This window comes from Ahaetulla prasina, chromosome 4, assembly GCF_028640845.1.
Source record: "Ahaetulla prasina isolate Xishuangbanna chromosome 4, ASM2864084v1, whole genome shotgun sequence".
Taxonomy (NCBI): domain Eukaryota; kingdom Metazoa; phylum Chordata; class Lepidosauria; order Squamata; family Colubridae; genus Ahaetulla; species Ahaetulla prasina.
Genome location: NC_080542.1, coordinates 77,548,768 through 77,568,549, shown reverse-complemented (window position 1 = coordinate 77,568,549; position 19,782 = coordinate 77,548,768). Strand labels below are relative to the sequence as shown.

The 19,782-nt window shown below is 44.3% G+C and overlaps 1 protein-coding gene across 24 annotated transcripts in view; it reads right to left on the bottom strand.

The window, feature by feature from the left end:
* Nucleotides 1–19,782, bottom strand: part of LRRFIP2 (LRR binding FLII interacting protein 2) — a 175,849-nt gene that overhangs the window by 136,492 nt on the left and 19,575 nt on the right. For all 24 annotated transcript variants that reach the window (XR_009154807.1, XM_058179881.1, XM_058179878.1 and 21 more), the window contains exon 2: nt 4,663–4,811. Coding sequence is in view for 23 of the 24 variants with exons in the window: in XM_058179881.1 (XP_058035864.1) it covers nt 4,663–4,752 (90 nt within the window). In the remaining variant the exon portion in view is untranslated. The remainder of the gene's footprint in view (nt 1–4,662; nt 4,812–19,782) is intronic.

Here is a 19,782-nt window from a genome sequence, read left to right as displayed (position 1 = left end):
TATATATATATATATATATATATATATATATATATATATATATATATATATATATATATATATATATATATATATATATATATTTGTTTTCTGAGGTTTTCACGGTGTTTGTATATAGGTCTTTGGTTGTTCGGGTTTTCTCCGTAAAATTGGAAGTGTCTTGGCGACGCTTCGACAAGTCTCATTCGTCATCTTCAGGCTTCAGCTTCGCTTCTGGGAGCAATGTGTGATTGCAGGTATTTCTTCCTTTTAACTGCTAGTGAAGGTTTGAACTGATTGGGTGCCATCGAGATAGCCATTCTAGCCATCGAGATGAAAAATGCCACAGCATGAACAAACGAGATGATACCTCCTCCTACCAGCCATTTGAAACCGCTTGTTGACAAACGAGTCCTTAACATGAGGAATGACACCAGACCCACACTCACGAGGTCCACACAGGATGTCACCACCACACATCCACCAGAAAGCAGACCCAAACCCACACTGATCAGGAAGCACGACCAAGGACCAGAAGCCAGACGCAGCTGCAACATTAGCCATTTCAAACCCCTCAATCCATACATGCAGCAGACTGACACCCACTACAAAGATGTGCACGACCACGACCATGAAGCCAAACAGCAGTGCAGCTCACCAGCTCAAATCCCCTGCAACTCAGACTAATCTGAGCACACCAAGCCCCACCCAAACAGGACACACCCCAGCCAATCAGAGCACAAAACCCCATCAATCAGAGCACAGCCAGCTCCCACCAATCAGTTCAAACCCTCACTAGCAGTTGGAAGAAACAGCTGCGATCACACATTGCTCCCAGCACGGTTGAAGCCTGAAGATGACGAATGAGACTTCGTCGAACGTCGCCAAGACACTTCAATTTGCTGGAGACCGAATAACCAAGACCTACATACAAACACCGCAAAAACCTCAGAAAACAAACAAATATATATATATATATATATATATATATATATATATATATATATATATATATATATATATATATATATATATATATATATATATATATATATATATATATATATATATATATATATATATATATATATATATATATTTGTTTTCTGAGGTTTTCACGGTGTTTGTATATAGGTCTTTGGTTGTTCGGGTTTTCTCCGTAAAATTGGAAGTGTCTTGGCGACGCTTCGATAAGTCTCATTCGTCATCTTCAGGCTTCAGCTTCAGGTTTGGGAGCAATGTGATCGCAGCTGTTTCTTCCTTTTAACTGCTAGTGGGGTTTGAACTGATTGGGTGGGAGCTTGGCTGTGCTCTGATTGGATGGGGTTTTTCTGTGCTCTGATTGGCTGGGGTGTGTCCTGTGTTGGTGGGGGCTTGGTTGTGCTCAGTCTAGTCTGTGCTGCAGGGGATTTGAGCTGGTGAGCTGCATAGCTGTTGTTTGGCTTTGTGGTCGTGCTACATCTTCATAGTGGGTGTCAGTCTGCTGCATGAATGGATTGGAGGGGTTTGAAATGGCTAATGTTGCAGCTGCGTCTGGCTTCTGGTCCTGGTCGTGCTTATGATCAGTGTGGGTTTGGGTCTGCTTTCTGGGTGGATGTGCGGTGGTGACATCCTGTGTGGACCTTGTGAGTGTGGATCTGGTGTCATTCCTCGTGTTAGGGACTCGCTTGTCAATAAGGGCGGTTTCAAATGGCTGGTAGGCGGAGGTGTCATCTCGTTTGTTCATGCTGTGTGGGCGTTTATCTCAATGGCTTCTCTGATTATTCTGTTGTTAAAGTGTTCAGTTTTGGCGATAGTTCTGGTCTTTTAAAGTCAATATCATGTCCTGTGACTTTAAAGTGTTGGACCAGGGAAGAAGTTGGTTCCTCTTTTTTGAATGAGTTCTTGTGTTCTTCAATGCGTGCACTTATTCTTCTGTTGGTTTGTCCAATGTATGTGGTGGGGCAGGCGGTGCATGGGATTTCATATACTCCTTGATTTTCTAACTCAATTTTGTCTTTGGGGTTTCTTAGGATGGTGGATATTTTTCTGTTTGTGCAGAATGCTGTCTTGATGTTGTGTTTGTGGAGGATCTTGCTGATTCTGTCTGTGGTGCCTTTTATATATGGGAGGAGGGCTGTGCCGCTTTCTTGTTCTCTGTCTTGCATTTTAGTGGCGGGTTCTTTTGGATTAGTTTGGTAATCTTATTTCTTTGGAATCCATTGGATGTTAGTACGTTAGTGAGAGTGTCTAGTTCGGTTTTAGGTGTTGTTCATCAGCTAAGCGTTTTGTTCTAGAGATGAGTGTCTTGGCTACGGAGTTGATCTGTGTTGGGTGGTGGTGTGAGAGTGCGTGCAGATAGCGGTTTGTGTGTGTTTTCTTCTGGTAGATAGTGTGTCCTAGGGAGCCATTGGGTTTTTGTAGACTAAGACATCTAGGAAGGAAGTTGGTTGTTAACTTCTGTTTCCATGGTGAACTGTATTTTGGGGTGTAGGCTATTGAGGTGTGTGAGGAAGTTGTCAAGTTTTTCTTTCCCGTGTGGCCAGATTATGAAGGTATCGTCTACATATCTGAGCCAGAGTTTGGGTTTGTGATCAGATTTTTCTAGAGCTTGGGTTTCAAAGTGTTCCATGTAGAGATTGGCAATGACAGGTGAGAGGGGTGATCCCATGGGTGCTCCTTCTACTTGTTTGTATTTTTGTCCATTATAGATGAAGTATGTGTTGGATAGGCAGTGGTTGGTCAGATCTAGGATGTGCTTGGGGGGGTTATATTTGTTTTGGATAGCTGTCAAGGCTTCTTTGATTGGCACTTGGGTGAAGAGGGATATGACATCAAAGCTCACGAGTAGGTCGCTGGGCTGTAAGTTTTGTTTCTTTATGATCTCTATGAACTGGAATGAGTTTTTTACGTGTGAGGTGATGGATTCTGCATAGGGCTGTAGTTGTTTGGCGAGAAATTTGGCTAGGTTTTGTAGAGGTGAGCCTATGGAGCTGACTATGGGTCTGAGTGGGGTTCCTTCTTTGTGTATCTTGGGGAGGCCATAGAGCTTAGGGCATCTGGATGATTTCTCTCTGGGAATGATTCTTTGTTGGATTTCTTCGCTGATGGGGGAGGCTTTTATTTTGGATCTAGTGGTTTTTTCTAGGTAGGTGGTGGGGTCTGTGTTTAGGGGCTTGTATGCAGGGTCTTGGAGTAGGTTGGTTAATTTGGTTTGGTAGTCAGATGTGTTCATAACCACCGTGGCGTTGCCCTTGTCTGCTGGTAGGATTATTATGCTGGTATCTTTTTTCAGGTTAAGTAGTGCTGTCTGTTCCTCTTTGGGTAAGTTGCTTTTGGGTGGCTTGCTGGTGCAGAGGATGTTGGAGATCTCGAGTCTGATTTTGTTAGCGTCATCGGGGTTGATTTTGGTCAGGCTGGTTTCAACTCCGCATATAATGGTTTCAGTGGGGATGTATTTGGGAGTGACTGCAAAGTTGAATCCTTTGGAAAGGACATCGGTTTCAGCTTTGGTGAGGATCCTATCTGAGATGTTATGCACTGTTTGTTTCATGTGTTGCTGTGAGGGTGGAGGGGTTTGTTTCTGGCATTCTTGTAGTCTTCGGAGTTTGTTGGTGTGCGTGTCTGTCTTGAGGGTGGTCTGTGTTTCGGCTCTCCAGACGGCAAGTTGTTTGGATTTGTCCCAAAGTGCAGGGTGCATCTTGTTGCTGAGTTTGAGGTGAAGTGTGAGGAGATCTTTGTTGATTTGATCTAGGAGGAATCTTTTTGTGTGAAGTTCATTTCTGATTAAGGCCAATTCTGTTCTTTTTAGGATGCGTTTGGTGGCTGCAGAGTTGGAGTGGAATTTCAATTGGAAGCATTTGGGGATTAAATTTTGATCGCGGCAGTTTCGTAGGAATGCGAGGTCACATAAAATGGAAGCTCTTTGGACTTCTAGTTTTTCATAGGTCCTGGTCAGATGGTGGATTTCCTCCCCGTAGAGGTGCAATATTTGTTTTCTGAGGTTTTCACGGGTGTTTGTATATAGGTCTTTGGTTGTTCGGGTTTTCTCCCGTGTAAAATTGGAAGTGTCTTGGCGACGTTTCGACGAAGTCTCATTCGTCATCTTCAGGCTTCAGCTTCGTGCTTCTGGGAGCAATGTGTGATCGCAGCTGTTTCTTCCTTTTAACTGCTAGTGGGGGTTTGAACTGATTGGGTGGGAGCTTGGCTGTGCTCTGATTGGATGGGGTTTTTTCTGTGCTCTGATTGGCTGGGGGTGTGTCCTGTGTTGGTGGGGGCTTGGTTGTGCTCAGTCTATATATATATAAATGTTTTGCTTTTCTTTGCAAAACACTAGTCTCATATTTGGTTGTTCATCTATATGTACAAGGACCAATTATTTCACTAAAAAGCCATGAGTTCTTTCTCTGTTTAACTCTAACTAGTAGATGTCATTGTGCAGATTTGCTAAATGACTCATACAACAGCCACTTGAAACTCTGCACTAGATGGACGGTCTGTAGTCACATCATTAGGAGAGCAAGAATCTCTATGTTTGAATTATTAAGCATGCTGATAAAGGTTACAGTATGTTTTCTGAATATAGTATTGCATTAAGTTCCAACTTAATAATTGTTCACGTAAGTAAGCATAATTACCTATACTGCAATAACATACCGATTCCCAGGTTATACCTGTCAGTTAGGCTTGAACAAATTTACCAACCTCTCTAGCAATATGACCTAGGGCTTCATCTTCTGCAGAAAATCTGTCCTTCATTGGAGTTCTTTTCCTTCCTGAGCCAGGAGTCCCCATGTTTATATACAGTCTCAGATAGTTTCTCACAGTATTGCTTTAAATCCAAGAACCTAAATCTGAAACAAAGAAAAAGTATCAAGTTATTATTATTCCATGATATATATGTATCTATAGCTTGAAAAGAATTTTTCAACAATTTCCTGAGATTGTTCATAGTGGAAAAGGTAAAGGTACTTCATACTTTATTTTCAACATGAAGTACACATTTTAGGAACCACACATTCATTTTGCAAAATATATGTTTTCTAAACAATCTAAACATTTTGTATACCATGCAGTTTAACAGAATTATCCCCTGCATTTCAATTATTTTAGTTAAGCAATGTTCTGAATTTTGTCTTATCAATTGTTCCTACCCATTTTTAAAAAAATGTTTTTAAAATTTTATGCAGTAACATTTATATTCTCTTAAATTTTATAGATCTAAGTATTTATTTTGTGTCAATAAGCCAATGCCCCAAATATACATCCACAATTCCATTTAAATTTTTTACTAAGTGAATGAAATAATTATTGATATAGGAATTAAACTGAATTACCAACATAATCTTCACAAAAAAAATGTGAGATAATCTATCTCACAAAAATTTTAAAAAATCTTGAAAAGAAGCCCTATCATTTTAAGATCAAAATCTAAAGAGAAACAACTCTTACATAATATGCTTATGTAATCAATAAAAACCATTTAATCTCTTTATGATGGTCAAAATTACCAAGAAATAATACCGCTAAATCCTTAATTTATAACTGATTGCTTAGCAACCATTCAAAATTACAGTGGACCCACTAAAAGCTACTTACAACTGGTCCCAAAATCACGCCTGTAGTGACTGTAGTCATGGTCATTTTTCTTTACACTTGACTATAGCAATGCCCACCTATCTTCCCCCCAATGTCTATCAGGTCCCTGCAGGCATTGGGCAGGCTTCCCACCCCACCAAGCCCCACACTCTTCTCCTCACCCGACATCATTCATCATGCAACAACCCTTCAAAGATTTTCAGAGCTTAGGTTAGGGAAGAACAGGCTACTTACTTGTTGGGCTGGGTGGTGTGATCCCAGAAGTGTCTGCCATTTTCTGAGCACCCATACTGAATTGCAGTCACACATGGGATCATACAGAGGGCTGTAAAGCACTGTGAAGCAGCCTAAAAGTCTAAGTCAGGGGTCTCAAACTCAAGGACCGCAGGCTGTATCCGGCACATGGGGTGCTTAGATCTGGCCCGCAGAGCCACCCTGGAAACAGCAAAGGACCAGCCTATGGTGCCTCTGCTACCGAAAATGGAACTTTGGAGGGCCCTGCATGGCCCTCCCAGGGTCCCTTTTTGGCCACAACAGCCTCCTGCAGCCATCTGCCAGTGAAAATGTTTTTGCTGGCAGAGGGCTAGTAAAACAAACTAAAAGCATAACGAAAGGAGGAATATTTTCCCTTTTGCATTTGAGCATCCAAGAAGGGACAGGAAAGGAAAAGGGGAAAGAGGAAAGACAAAGACAAAGAAGGAAAGATGGGAAAAGAGCAAGGAAGGGGGAAAAAGAAAAGAGGGGAAGGAATAAGAAGAGGGAAGGAAAAAGAAGAAAAAGAAGGAAGGAAGGAAGGAAGGAAGGAAGGAAGGAAGGAAGGAAGGAAGGAAGGAAGGGAGGGAGGGAGGGAGGTAGGGAGGGAGGGAGGGTTTAGCATGTTTTGCACTTGGCTATCAGCAGCCCTGCTGCCCTTTTGCCATCCCCTTGTCCCCTCCTCCTGACCTTTCCTGGTAGTCTCCCATCCTATTACTAAGGATGCTTTGGTTCCAAAGCTGGGTCTCCTTGCGTGGAGAGGAAGTGGGCCTCCCTCTAACCCACATACTTTGCCCTCCAGCATACTCCATGAGCAACCTAGCCAAAGATAGTGAGAACAGCAGCAGCAGCCTCGAAGAGGAGATAAGTGCAGCCAGGCACCCCCTCGGGGAAACGAGGCTGGCCTGAGCTGTGGGGTCCTGGTGCCCTAGGAGCTGGAGGGCTGGGCTGGGTGCTTGCCCTCCACTGGCTGGGGCTCTGGACAGCCTGCACTGCTGTCCGGGGGTCCTCTATGTGGCTGAGAAGAACAACGAGGCTCTTCTAGAAGACAAGGGTTTGGTGCTCACCCTGGTCTTGTCTTCCTCCACTGGAGGAACACAACCCTGATGCAGCCCTCAATGAAGTTTGAAACCCCTGATCTATACCATAGTAAATGAATGCCACAACTAGGTCAAAAGAAGAACAACAATATGAACAGCATTTTTAAACATATTAGCATCTATTTAAAGTACTATATTGTTTCCACAAACAATCTGCATGTAAAGGGAGAGGGTAAAATGGAAATGCCTGCCGATGTCCATGCTGCAAAGCATGAAAGTCTTAGAGAAGAGCCAGAAGTTCTTTACTTGTCTGGGAAGGGCTACTTGCAAGCTTGAAGTAAGATAAATCTTAAGCAGTAAGTCTATGCAAAGTGATTGAGAGATGAGCTTCACAAAGCAGATTACAGTAGATGAAGCCCCACTTTTCAAAGCACTGAAATCGTATATTCTTCACCAGGCTTGTGTGGCTGTTTAAACATTCATACAGGGACATTTCCTAAGAGATCACCAAAAATTGATCCCACATGCATATGCATGCATATACTGCCAACTTGCAAAGCATTCCTGGCCTGCTCTCAAGTTGCCATAGGCAAGAGGGATGGGAAAACAAACATTGCAACTGCAGCAAGGGAGCACTTCAGTCAAAACAAAAGTACATTCCAGCCACCTCTCTGTCCAGGCCATCTCCATGGTTACCCACAGTGGCCAGAGGGGAGTGATCTCTACAACCTGCAAAATTGCTTCCTTGGCGAATGTGACTGATGATACACCTTGGGAGGGGAGAGAAAACAGGGTCAGATCCAGGACGTAAATTAAGTGGGATCAGAATTGGCTTCACTTGGAACGTGCCAACATGAAGCTCCTAATAAATAACTGGATTTCTTTTGAAGCTTGGCTCAAGGCTCATGATTTAATTAGGGCCCAAGACAACCCCTACAGTGGGACAAAACCTGCCAAAAGGCATTCAAAACACTAAAAGAACTTTGCGCAAAGGAACCAGTGCTGAAGCATCCTGACCCCAAACAACCCTTCGTTATCCAAGCAGATGCCAGCAACGTGGGAGTGGGAGCAGTGCTACTCCAGAGAAATAACCAAGGAAAACTACAGCTCTGCACCTACACCTCCCACAAACTCACGGACACATAGGCAATGGGCTGCATGGGAAAAAGAGGCTTTTGAGGTAAGATGGGTACTGCTGATCTGGTGCCCCCTGCTGGAAGGGGGGCAGAAACCATTCAAAGTCTAGACTGACCACAAAAATCTGGAGGCTCTTAGGATCTCACGATAACTATCACCCAAACAAATCCACTGGGCTCCATACTTCAGCTGGTTCGACTTCGTGCTAAAACACATCCAAGGGGAATGGAACCTCCTAGCTGACGCCCTCTCCCACATGATCCAGTACAAATGTGAAAGGAAGGAGGTAGTAGACGGCATCATCCCCCCTACCCAAACAGCCGGCCAAGTGATCAACGGATGATGATGATGCGACTCGCAAGCGATCTAATCATGAAACTCAAAACCAAACTGCTAGCAGACTCCTGGTTCCGTGTCAACCAACATATGTTAACAAAAATGACCTTAATCCTCCAGAGGAGCCACAACGTCAACTCAGCGGGCCATTTCGAGTTCCTAAAGACTTTAAACTTAGCACAGAGGCAATTCTGGTGGCCCAGCATAAAGAAAGATGTGGAGAGTTATGTGAAATGTTGCACCATCTGCGCCACAATAAAAAAGCGACCAGGAAAACTCCCCAGACTGCTACAAATGGTGGCAGAGCCGACAAGGCCATGGGAGGAAATCGCAGTGGACAAAAATAGTGGAGTTGCCAAAAAGTTGGCGGAACACGGTGATCTGAACTGTGATAGATTTATTCTCCAAGCAGGCACACTTCAAACCCTGCAGCGGGCTACCCTCAGTCCACCATTTAGCCAAACTTTTCCTGAAGCACATCTACTGCCTGCATGGAGTGCCATGAAGAATCATCTCAAATAGAGAGATCAAGTTCATGGCTAATTTCTGGAGAGAATTCCTGTGGTCCATTGGATCATCCCAGGGCCATAGCTTGGCCTTTTATCCGAGCACTAATGGGGGAGGACAGAGACGGAACGCCATGGTAGAACAGTATCTAAGGCATTGATGGCTAACCTTTTTCTCTTTGTGTGCCAAAAGCATGGGTACACATGCAATAGCATGCATGCATGCCGGCATCCATAATGCAATGGGCGTACCCCCGTGCATGCATTCATGACCTCCCCACCCTCATCCTGTGCATGCGACTTCCCCAGGCTTCCCCAACCCCCCGTCGCACATGCACGCACGAGGAGTGGGATTAAAAATTTTTAGCAACTATTTCTTTGCCCGGTTGCTGGGTGGGTACGGCCACAGTGGGCTTGGCCTAGTCAGCCTCCTGCACCACAGCGGGGGGTGGGTTATTCTCCTCAGGCTCCAGAGGTTTTCCTGGAGCCTCTGGGAGGGCGAAAACGGCCTCCCCCGGGCTTTGGAGGCCCTCCAGAGGTTGGAAACAGGCTCATTTTCAGACTTCCAGAAGTATTTATTTATTTTATTTATTTATTTATTTTATTAGATTTCTAGACCGCCCTTCTCCCGAAGGACTCAGGGCGGTGTACAGCCAAGATAAAAATAAACAATGTACAATTAAAAATAAATTAAAAAACTTATTATACAGTTAGGCCGATAAATTAAAATATATAATCTAAAAAAAACCCCAATTTAAAACTAAATAACAATTAAATTTAAAATCTACCCAATTTAAGAAAGCCCCGCGCGAACAAACAAATATGTTTTCAGTTCGCGGCGAAAGGTCCGAAGGTCAGATATTTGGCGTAAACCGGGGGGAAGTTCATTCCAGAGAGTAGGAGCCCCCACAAAGAAGGATCTTCCCCTGGGGGCTGCCAGCCGACATTGTTTGGCGGACGGCACCCTGAGAAGTCCCTCTCTGTGTGAGTGTACAGATTGGTGGGAGGCATGAGGTAACAGCAGGCGGTCCCGTAAGTACCCAGACCCAAGCCATGGAGCGCTGGTGGTAACCAGAACCTTGAAATGCACCCGAAAGGCAACAGGTAGCCAGTGCAGTCTGCGCAGGAGAGGTGTTACATGGGAGCTACGTGGAGCTCCCTCTATCACCCGCGCAGCTGCATTCTGGACCAACTGAAGCCTCCGAGTGCATCTCAAGGGGAGCCCCATGTAGAGAGCATTGCAATAATCCAGGCGAGAGGTAACGAGAGCATGAGTGACTGTGCATAGGGCATCCCGATCAAGGAAGGGGCGCAACTGGCAAACCAGGCGAACCTGGTGAAAGGCTCTCCTGGAGACGGCCGCCAAATGATCTTCAAGCGACAGCCGTGCATCCAGGAGAACACCCAAGTTGCGCACTCCCTCCTTTGGGGCCAATAACTCGCCCCCAACAGTCAGCTGCGGCTGCAGCTGACTGTATCGGGGTGCCAGCATCCACAGCCACTCCGTCTTGGAGGGATTGAGCTTGAGCCTGTTTCTCCCCATCCAGACCTGTACGGCCTCCAAACACTGGGACAGCACCTCGACAGCTTCGTTGGGGTGGCCCGGGGTGGAAAAGTACAGCTGAATATCATCAGCGTACAGCTGGTATCTCACCCCGAAGCCACTGATGATCTCGCCCAACGGCTTCATATAGATGTTGAACAGGAGGGGCGAGAGAATCGACCCCTGTGGCACCCCACAAGTCTATACGACACAAGTCTACACAAGTCTACACCCCACAAGTCTATACGACCACAAGTCGCGGTCGACCTCTGCCCCCTGTCAACACCGTCTGCGAACGGTCAGAGAGATAGGAGGAGAACCACCAATAAACGGTGCCTCCCATTCCCAACCCCCCCAACCGGCGCAGCAGGATACCATGGTCGATGGTATCAAAAGCCGCTGAGAGATCTAACAGGACCAGCGCAGAGGAATAACCCCTGTCTCTGGCCCTCCAGAGATTATCCACCAACGCGACCAAAGCTGTCTCCGTGCTGTATCCAGGTCGGAAGCCGGACTGGAACGGGTCTAGATAGACAGCTTCATCCAGGTACTGGGGTAGCTGCCGTGCCACGGCACTCTCTACAACCTTCGCAATAAAGCGAAGGTTGGAGACCGGACGGTAATTACCTAAAATAGCTGGATCCAAGGAAGGCTTCTTGAGGAGGGGTCTCACCACCGCCTCCTTCAAGGCGGCAGGGAAAACCCCCTCCAACAAAGAAGCATTGATAATCCCCTGGAGCCAGCCTCGTGTCACTTCCCGGGAGGCCAGCACCAGCCAGGAAGGGCACGGGTCCAGTAAACATGTCGTGGTATGCAGCCTCCCCAGCAACCTGTCCACGTCCTCGGGAGCCACAGGGTCAAACTCATCCCAAACAATCTCCACAAGACACGACTCCGCCCTCTCACCTGGATCATCCCAATTTTGGTCCAAGCCATCCCGGAGCGGAACGATTTTGTCGTATAGATAACCACTAAACTCCTCGGCACGTCCCTGCAATGGGTCATCCCGCACCTCCTGATGCAGGAGGGAGCGGGTCACCCGAAACAGGGCGGCCGGGCGGTTATCTGCCGACGCAATGAGGGTGGAAGCTTCGCCTCCCTCATTGCCACTAGGTAGGTCCTAGAGTAAGACCTAACTAGTGTTTGGTCAGCTTCGGAACGGCTGGACCTCCAAACACTCTCTAGGCGTCTTCTCCGGTGTTTCATCTCCCTCAGCCCCTCGGAGAACCAAGGGGCCGGCCGAGATCTGCACCGGGTCAGAGGCTGCAAGGGCACGACATGGTCCAAAGCTCCAGCTGCAGCCCGTTCCCAGGCCGCAACTAGTTCTTCAGCCGTGCCGTGGGCCAGGTCCTCAGGAAACAGCCCAAGCTCCATCAGGAACCTCTCCGGGTCCATCAGGCGCCTGGGACGGAACCAACGCATTGGTTCCATCTCCCTGCAGTGGTGGATAGCGGTCCGAAAATCTAGGCAAAGGAGAAAATGATCTGACCATGACACCGGTTCTGTTTCTAACTTATCTAATTTCAGATCATTTAACCACTGTCCAGAGATATAAATTAAGTCCAGTGTGCCTCCCCCTGTGTGCGTAGGGCCATCAATTACTTGTATCAGGTCCATGGCCGTCATGGAAGCCTGGAACTCCCGAGCCGCCGTCGATGACAGGCCCGTCGATGGCAGGTTAAAGTCCCCCATGACTATAAGTCTGGGGGTCTCAACCGCCACCCCGGCAAGCACCTCCAACAACTCGGGCAGGGCTGTAGTCACGCAGCAAGGAGCCAGGTACATGATCAACAAGCCCAGCTGATTCGGATGGCCCCACTTCACAAAGAGGGATTCACAACCGGCAATCTGAGGTACAGTGGCCTCCCTCGGCTCTAGACTTTCCCTTATAACAACCGCTACCCCCCCACCCCTACCTTGGGCTCTCGGATGATGAAATGCTCGGAAACCTGGCGGGCATAACTCCACAAGGGGAACCCCCCCCCCCGGACCCAACCAGGTCTCCGTAATAACCATAAGGTCCGTGGCTTCCCCCTGAATAAGATCGCAGATCAGGGGGCCTTATTGACCATGGACCGAGCATTACATAACATCAACCGGAGACCCAGGCTCTGAGGACCATGACCGCCCGGGGAACGGGTGAAGACTGAGGGGCCGGAGCACGTGATCGCTTTGAGACAGCGAGCACGTGCTCCCAAAACTTGATATGGCCCCCTGCTTCCGCCATATCTGCCTCTCCCACTTACCGTACAGATTAAACAACTCTCTACTCCTGGAATGAACCCATCCCCCTCTGCCTTCGGACCGGATGGCGTAGTGCCGCGAACAAGCACAGGGGCTAGACCCCTCCCCGACGGGTTAATCCCCCCACCCGTCGTATCCCTCCCTCCCCTTAAACGACCCCTCTTTAAAAAAACCCAGAAATTCTTCTTGGCCGCATGCCACCTCTTTGGGTCCCAAGACCCTTCGTTAAGATAGGCTCTCGATAACCTAGAGGGCCATTCCTGCGAGGCGGGGGAACCTTGCAGTCGTAATAGGTCGGTGGACAAATATTATTATTTTTTTTGTATATTATATGTATATTTTATTTGTATATCTGAATATTATATTTTTTCTGTTTTTTGCCCTCCCAGAGACTCTGTGTGGGCCCTGCACTTACCTGACATCCAAAATGGGCCTCATGGTGACTCCTGGGAGGGGTGGAGTGGTTGGGCCAGCCAGTGTTTGCAACTACCAGTTTGGCAATGTAAAATTAGCATCCAAATCGCTGAACCAGCTGAATCCTACCCTTGCCACAAACCCCACCCCCCATTTTGGCCCTAATAGGCCTCCCTGCAGACTCCTGGGCCCAAAAACGCCATGGGGGAGGGGTTACACTTCGCCACCCCGTGCATACACGAGTGCAACCCCCACCCTTCCATGCATGCACGTGACCCCCCATGCATGTGCATGCATCTCCCGCATGCCCCCTGCCCCCTGAGCATCCTGAAAATCAGCTGGCTGGTGGGAGGTGCGCATGCGCATGCGCCTTGGAGCTGAGCTGGGCAATGGCTCATGTGCCTGCAGAGAGGGCTTTATGTGCAAGTTGTGGCACGAATGCCATAGGTTCGCCATCACAGACCTAAGGTGTTTCGTGAACTATTAGCAGTCCAATTGGGCAGACCGCCTGCCTTTCGCTGAAGTCACGTACACGTAAAAATGCTGCTCACAGTAGCACTGGACTAACTCCATTCAAAGCAGTGACTGGCATGGACTTTGTCCCAATGCCAGAATATCCAAGGGATTTCCCCCTCCTCAGTCAGCTCAACAGACTGGCTGTCAAGGCAGTCTGCCTTGCTGCTGCATGGGAGAATGTCAAGAAAGTGCTAGCTAAAGCGGCGCAGACCTATAAGACACAAGAAGACTAACATCGAGCCTTGCAATGGCCATTCCAGCTAGGGGAAAGTTCTACCTCTCCACAAAATACTTGAGGTTGAAACTCCCCAATAAGAAGCTGGTACCCAAGTTCATGGAGCCATTCCCCTTAGTGAAGATCATCAACCGAGTCACAGTGCAATTAAAATTGCTCTGACTGCTAGAGAAGATACACCTGATATTCCATAGCAGCCTCTTAAAGCCCGTGGTCAAATCAACCCTGAGGCCAATACCCTGTGAGCCCCCAGACCCCGTGATCATAGGGGGCCAAACCCATTATGAGATGCAATGAATCCTCAACTCAAGGTGGCACAGGAGACAGCGCCAATACCTAATTAAGTGAAAGGGCTATCCCTTATCAGAGGTGTCTTGGGTAAAGAGTAGAAACATCCAGGCTGACTGACTCATAGCTAAATTCCACACAGAAAGCCCAAACAAGCCTGGGGGGGTGGGAATAAAAGCTACACCTGTACTCAAACTGTCTTTGCTTTGTACAAGTCACCTTCAGGAAGTGAGGAGAGCCAAATGTCAACTCGCAAAGCATCCCTGGCCTGCTCTTGAGTTGCCATAGGCAAGGGGGATGGGAAAACAAACTTTGCAGCTGGAGCAAGGGAGCAGTTCAGTCAAAACAAAAGCACATTCCAGCCACCTCTCTGTCAAAGTCATCTCCACAGTTACCATAATGGCTGGAGGGGGAGTGATATCTACAACCTACAAAACTGCTTTGTTGGAGAATGTGACTTATGACACAACTAGGGGGGAGGGGACACACAGGGTCAGAGCCGGGATATAAATTAAGTGAGGTCAGAATTGGCTTCACTTGGAATGTGCCGACATGAAGCTCCTAATAACTGGATTACTTTTGAAGCTTGGCTCGAGGTTCGTGATTTAATTAAAACACTGGTTGGAAACCTGACATATACAAGCTTTGGAAAGAAATAATTCTTTAAAGGTTTGAATAGAAGCACTTCATATATCACCTTTTTAAAAAGTTTTCCATTGAGAAAAAGTGACTTAATTCTTTTTGTCCAGTTGTGTTTTCATCATCTACTTTTGTTTCCTACTTTCTTTTTCCTTTCAATGTACAGGTAAAACTCAAAAAATTAGAATATTGTGCAAAAGTTCATTTATTTCAGTAATGCAACTTAAAAGGTGAAACTAATATATGAGATAGACTCATTACATGCAAATTGAGATAGTTCATGCCTTGATTTGTCATAATTTTGATAATTACGGCTTACAGCTCATAAAATTCACAATCTCAGAAAATTAGAATATTGTGAAAAGGTTCAATATTCTAGGCTCAAAGTGTCCCACCCTAATCAGCTAATTAAGCCATAACACCTGCAAAGGGTTCCTGAGCCTTTAAATGGTCTCCCAGTCTGGTTCAATAAGAATCACAATCATGGGAAAGACTGCTGACCTGACAGTTGTGCAGAAAACCATCATTGGTTCTCCATAAGGAGGGAAAGCCTCAAAAGGTAATTGCAAAAGAAGTTGGATGTTCCCAAAGTGCTGTATCAAAGCACATTAATAGAAAGTCATGTGGAAAGGAAAAGTGTGGAAGAAAAAGATGCACAAGCAGCAGGGGTGACCACAGCCTTGAGAAAATTGTCAGGAAAAAGCCATTCAAAAGTGTTGGGGACTTTCACAAGTGGACTGAGGCTGGAGTCGGTGCATCAAGGGCCACCATACACAGACAGATCCTGGACATGGGCTTCAAATGTCGTATTCCTCTAGTCAAGCCGCTCCTGAACAACAAACAATGTCAGAAGCGACTTACCTGGGCTAAAGAAAAAAAGAACTGGTCTCTTGCTCAATGGTCCAAAGTCCTCTTTTCTGATGAGAGCAAATTTTGCATCTCATTTGGAAACCAAGGACCCAGAGTCCGGAGGAAGAATGGAGAGGCACACACTGCAAGATGCTTGAAGTCCAGTGTGAAGTTTCCACAGTCTGTGTTGATTTGGGGAGCCATGTCATCTGCTGGTGTTTGTCCACTGTGCTTCATTAAGTTCAGGGTCAATGCAGCCGTCTACCAGGAGATTTTGGAGCATGCTTCCTTCCGAAGATGAGCTTTATGGGGATGCTGACTTCTTTTTCCAGCAGGACTTGGCACCTGCCCACACTGCCAAAAGTATCAAAACCTGGTTCAATGCCCATGGGATTACTGTGCTTGATTGGCCAGCAAACTCGCCTGATCTGAACCCCATAGAGCAGGGATAGTCAACCTTTTTATACCTATTGCCCACTTTTATATCTCTGTTAGTAGTAAAAATTTCTAACCGCCCACCAGTTCCACAGTAATGCGCCGTGTATCATCATCTGTGCATGCTTCTCGCACATCGTGGATTGGGTTGGGGGGGGGGGCACTGGCTACCAGCTCTGCTTGTCTGTTACAGCTGGGTGGTGTGGCGGGAAATGTGTGAGCTATTCTGGGATGAGGGTCTTTTGTTTGTGATTGTACTATAGCGCCATTTAGTTTCACTTATGTAACGTGAACTAAACTTATGTGGGGGCAATACAAATAGTATATTTTCAGAAATTTAAATTGTCATGGGAAATTTTATGAAAACCTAATGAAAATGTTTTTAAATAATGTTATGAAATTTTTTTAAAAAGTCAATTAAATTTAAAAAAAAGGAAAGTGCTTCAATATTGGACAAAACTTCTACCGCCCACCATGAAAGCTGGAACGCCCACTAGTGGGCGGTAGGGACCAGGTTGATTACCACTGCCATAGAGAATCTATGGGGCATTGCCAAGAGAAAGATGAGAGACATGAGACTGAACAATGCAGAAGAGCTGAAGGCCGCTATTGAAGCATCCTGGTCTTCCATAACACCTCAGCAGTGCCACAGGCTAATAGCATCCATGCCACACCGCATTGAGGCAGTAATAGATGCAAAAGGAGCCCAAACCAAGTACTGAGTACATATGCATGTTTATACTTTTCAGAGGTCCGATATTGTTCTATGTACAATCTTGTTTTATTGATTTCATGTAATATTCTAATTTTCTGAGATTGTGAATTTGGGGTTTTCATGAGCTGTAAGCCATAATCAACAAAATTATGACAAATCAAGATGTGAACTATCTCGCTTTGCATGTAATGAGTCTATCTCATATATTAGTTTCACCTTTTAAGTTGCATTACTGAAATAAATGAACTTTTGTACGATATTCTAATTTTTTTGAGGTTCACCTGTAGATACTTTTTCCATTATTCATCTCATTTTTATTTTTTTGAGGTTTCTGCTCAAAAGAAACAAATGTATTTGTTTCAGTGTAAAAGACAGAATGCTTGATATTTGTAAATGAACAGTAATTTTACAAATGGGACCTGTTATCCTATTAACAATTCAGTTTGTACTTATTAATTCATTAATATGTATTTATTTTTAGTCCTCGTTCTATCTTTTTTCAGAATGTTGCTCATGGCTGGCAACATTTGCAAACATCATACATATACTATATGCATACTGTACACACATTCAAGCATGTACCAGTTTATGCACTGGAGATCTTTAGAATAGTTTCATTCAGAATTTGAAACTAAGTTGGCGATAAAAAAAATTGGCATTGCATATGGATATTGCCAGTGCTTTTTCCCCCCCTCTAGCTTTATTTTCTGAGATCTTCTTAAATTCAGAGGCATATTTCTTTGAGGCAAATACAATAATCTTCTGCATTGTTGTGCTCAATTTGCTACAAAAGATGATTCAGTGCAATAATATTACAATCAATAAATATTCTTTGGATTTATTTCACATATGAATGAGCAGAGGAAAAGCATCCATTCAATACAGAAAATTTAAAAAATAAAGAGCTAAGCAACTACCATGAAATGAAAGGATTATTTGAAGAATGTTAAAAACTATGAATAAATTCTGCAAATTCTTGCACTTCTGAGTTTAACCATTCAAACACTGAAACATACTGCCTCGATATTCTTAAGATCAGGAAACTGAAAATCATTATTTGTAAAAAAATAATAATAATGAAGAGTATATAACCCCAAATTTCTTCCAGGATCATTCAGCTCTAAATTATTTTCATTTGAAAAATCCACTGTGAGAAACCTTTGGATTCCCATCCCATGGGAAAGAAATTACAGCTTTATAGTAAAATAAATATAAATTTAAACATTATAAATAGATAAATAAATAAATAATAAAGCCCTGGCATATCATTCAGAATCTCATGAATTTCCATTTGCTAAATGTTCGTGCCAAAATAGAATATATCAAATGTCTACAATATACTGAAGTGCCTACTTGAAATTTATTATAAATAAAAAGGGTGTATCTTTTTTTCTCTAAAACACAAATAGTTTTTAGAAACCACAAAAATGGTTATGCTGTATAAATTGTTACCATATAGGCTTATGTTACTTAATTATGGTTCTAGTTTGGTTTTAGTTTCTCATGGTTCTAGCCTCTGGTCCAGCACTTTAATCACTACACTAAAATGGCTTGAACTTGCATGTAATTTTACCTTTCAATTACTATTGACTTGCAATATCCAACTGAGAAGAATCAATCAGTAGATCTCCCATTTCCTCCCTCCCATCAAAAAAATCAGTAAGATCTGGACCTTGATGCTTATGCTTAAGAGTAAAGGTGAAAAAGTCAAAACTTCATTTGCATTGTTTTCATTCTGAAGAGAAAAATTAGTTCTTAAATCTGCACAGTCATAAGGCATTTATCTCGCTCATTATATCTTCTAAGACTTGATCCTGGTCCCAGCTACATTTAGAGTACGTATACCCTCAAAACACTGTGCAAAACTTGTTGTGAGCCTTAAAGTTGTGGAAGAACCATATTTATAATTAGAATATTGTTTTTAAAAAGTATGCATTTGCTCTTCTTTGCCATTTTTATTGCAAATATTTTATTTCTAAACACAATCAATGTTACTAATTATGACCTTTAAATGCTTAAATGATATGGGAACAGGATTCTTTAAAGACCATCAATATAACCAATATTACTATACTGGATCCCCTAAAGTGAACAATTTGCCTTACTTCCCATTGAAAGGACATAATGACATGAATCAATCTAACCTTTGCTATTTGCTTCTATTAAAAATTGCTTGGTAGCAATATTGTGCTATTTTGCTATGGTTAGGAATTTTGTTGGGAATTAATTCTGTAAACCTTGCTAAGAATTGTATCTTTTCTGTTATATATGTTTAATTAAGCATTTTCAACCTCCAAAATTTTAGGGGGAAAAATCAGAACAATTCAGAGCAGAAAAGAGCAGAAAAGAAAATATATCTGCATAGTTTTTATATGCAGATGAAAGAGGATGTTCCAGGGTAACTATTTTGTTCCATCTCCAAGAGTGTGCCTAGCTTTGAAGCAAATAAGAGGGAGAAACCAAATAGCAAAGAAAAGATACAATTCTTAACTAGGCTTACAGAATTAATTCCCACAAAATAATTCCTAACCATAGCACAATAGTACAAGCAAATTTTAACAGAAGCAAATAGCAAAGGTTAGATTGATTTGTGTCAATGTATCCTTTCATGGCTCCCCGTTGGGAAATGGAACTCCAGTCTTCTGTGTGACAGGCGGGGATACTTACCACTATTTTTTTTCCTACTGTCCATACACAGACTGGGTGTACCTGTTTATTTGGAAGCAGGCCACAGATCTACAATGAGTGGCCTTCAGAAAGAATAATTTAGGTATATGGACCAGCCACCTGTGCAGAAGATGGAATGTGTGGTTATAGAACTCCCACTTATATGTTGAATAAACTTATAAGGTTACAGGCTGGGCTTGAAATAACTAATAAAACTGCTATTGCTTTAACTTTACAGTTTAAAATAGCAATATATCAGAATAGACTTGCTTTACACTTTTTGCTAACAACAGAAGGAGGTGTGAAAATTTTATCTCACAAATTGTTGTTTGCAGATAGATGGTCCAGAAAGTGTTATAGAGGAGATTGCTGCCAGGATGGGGGGGAACTGCCCATGTCCCAGTGCAGAC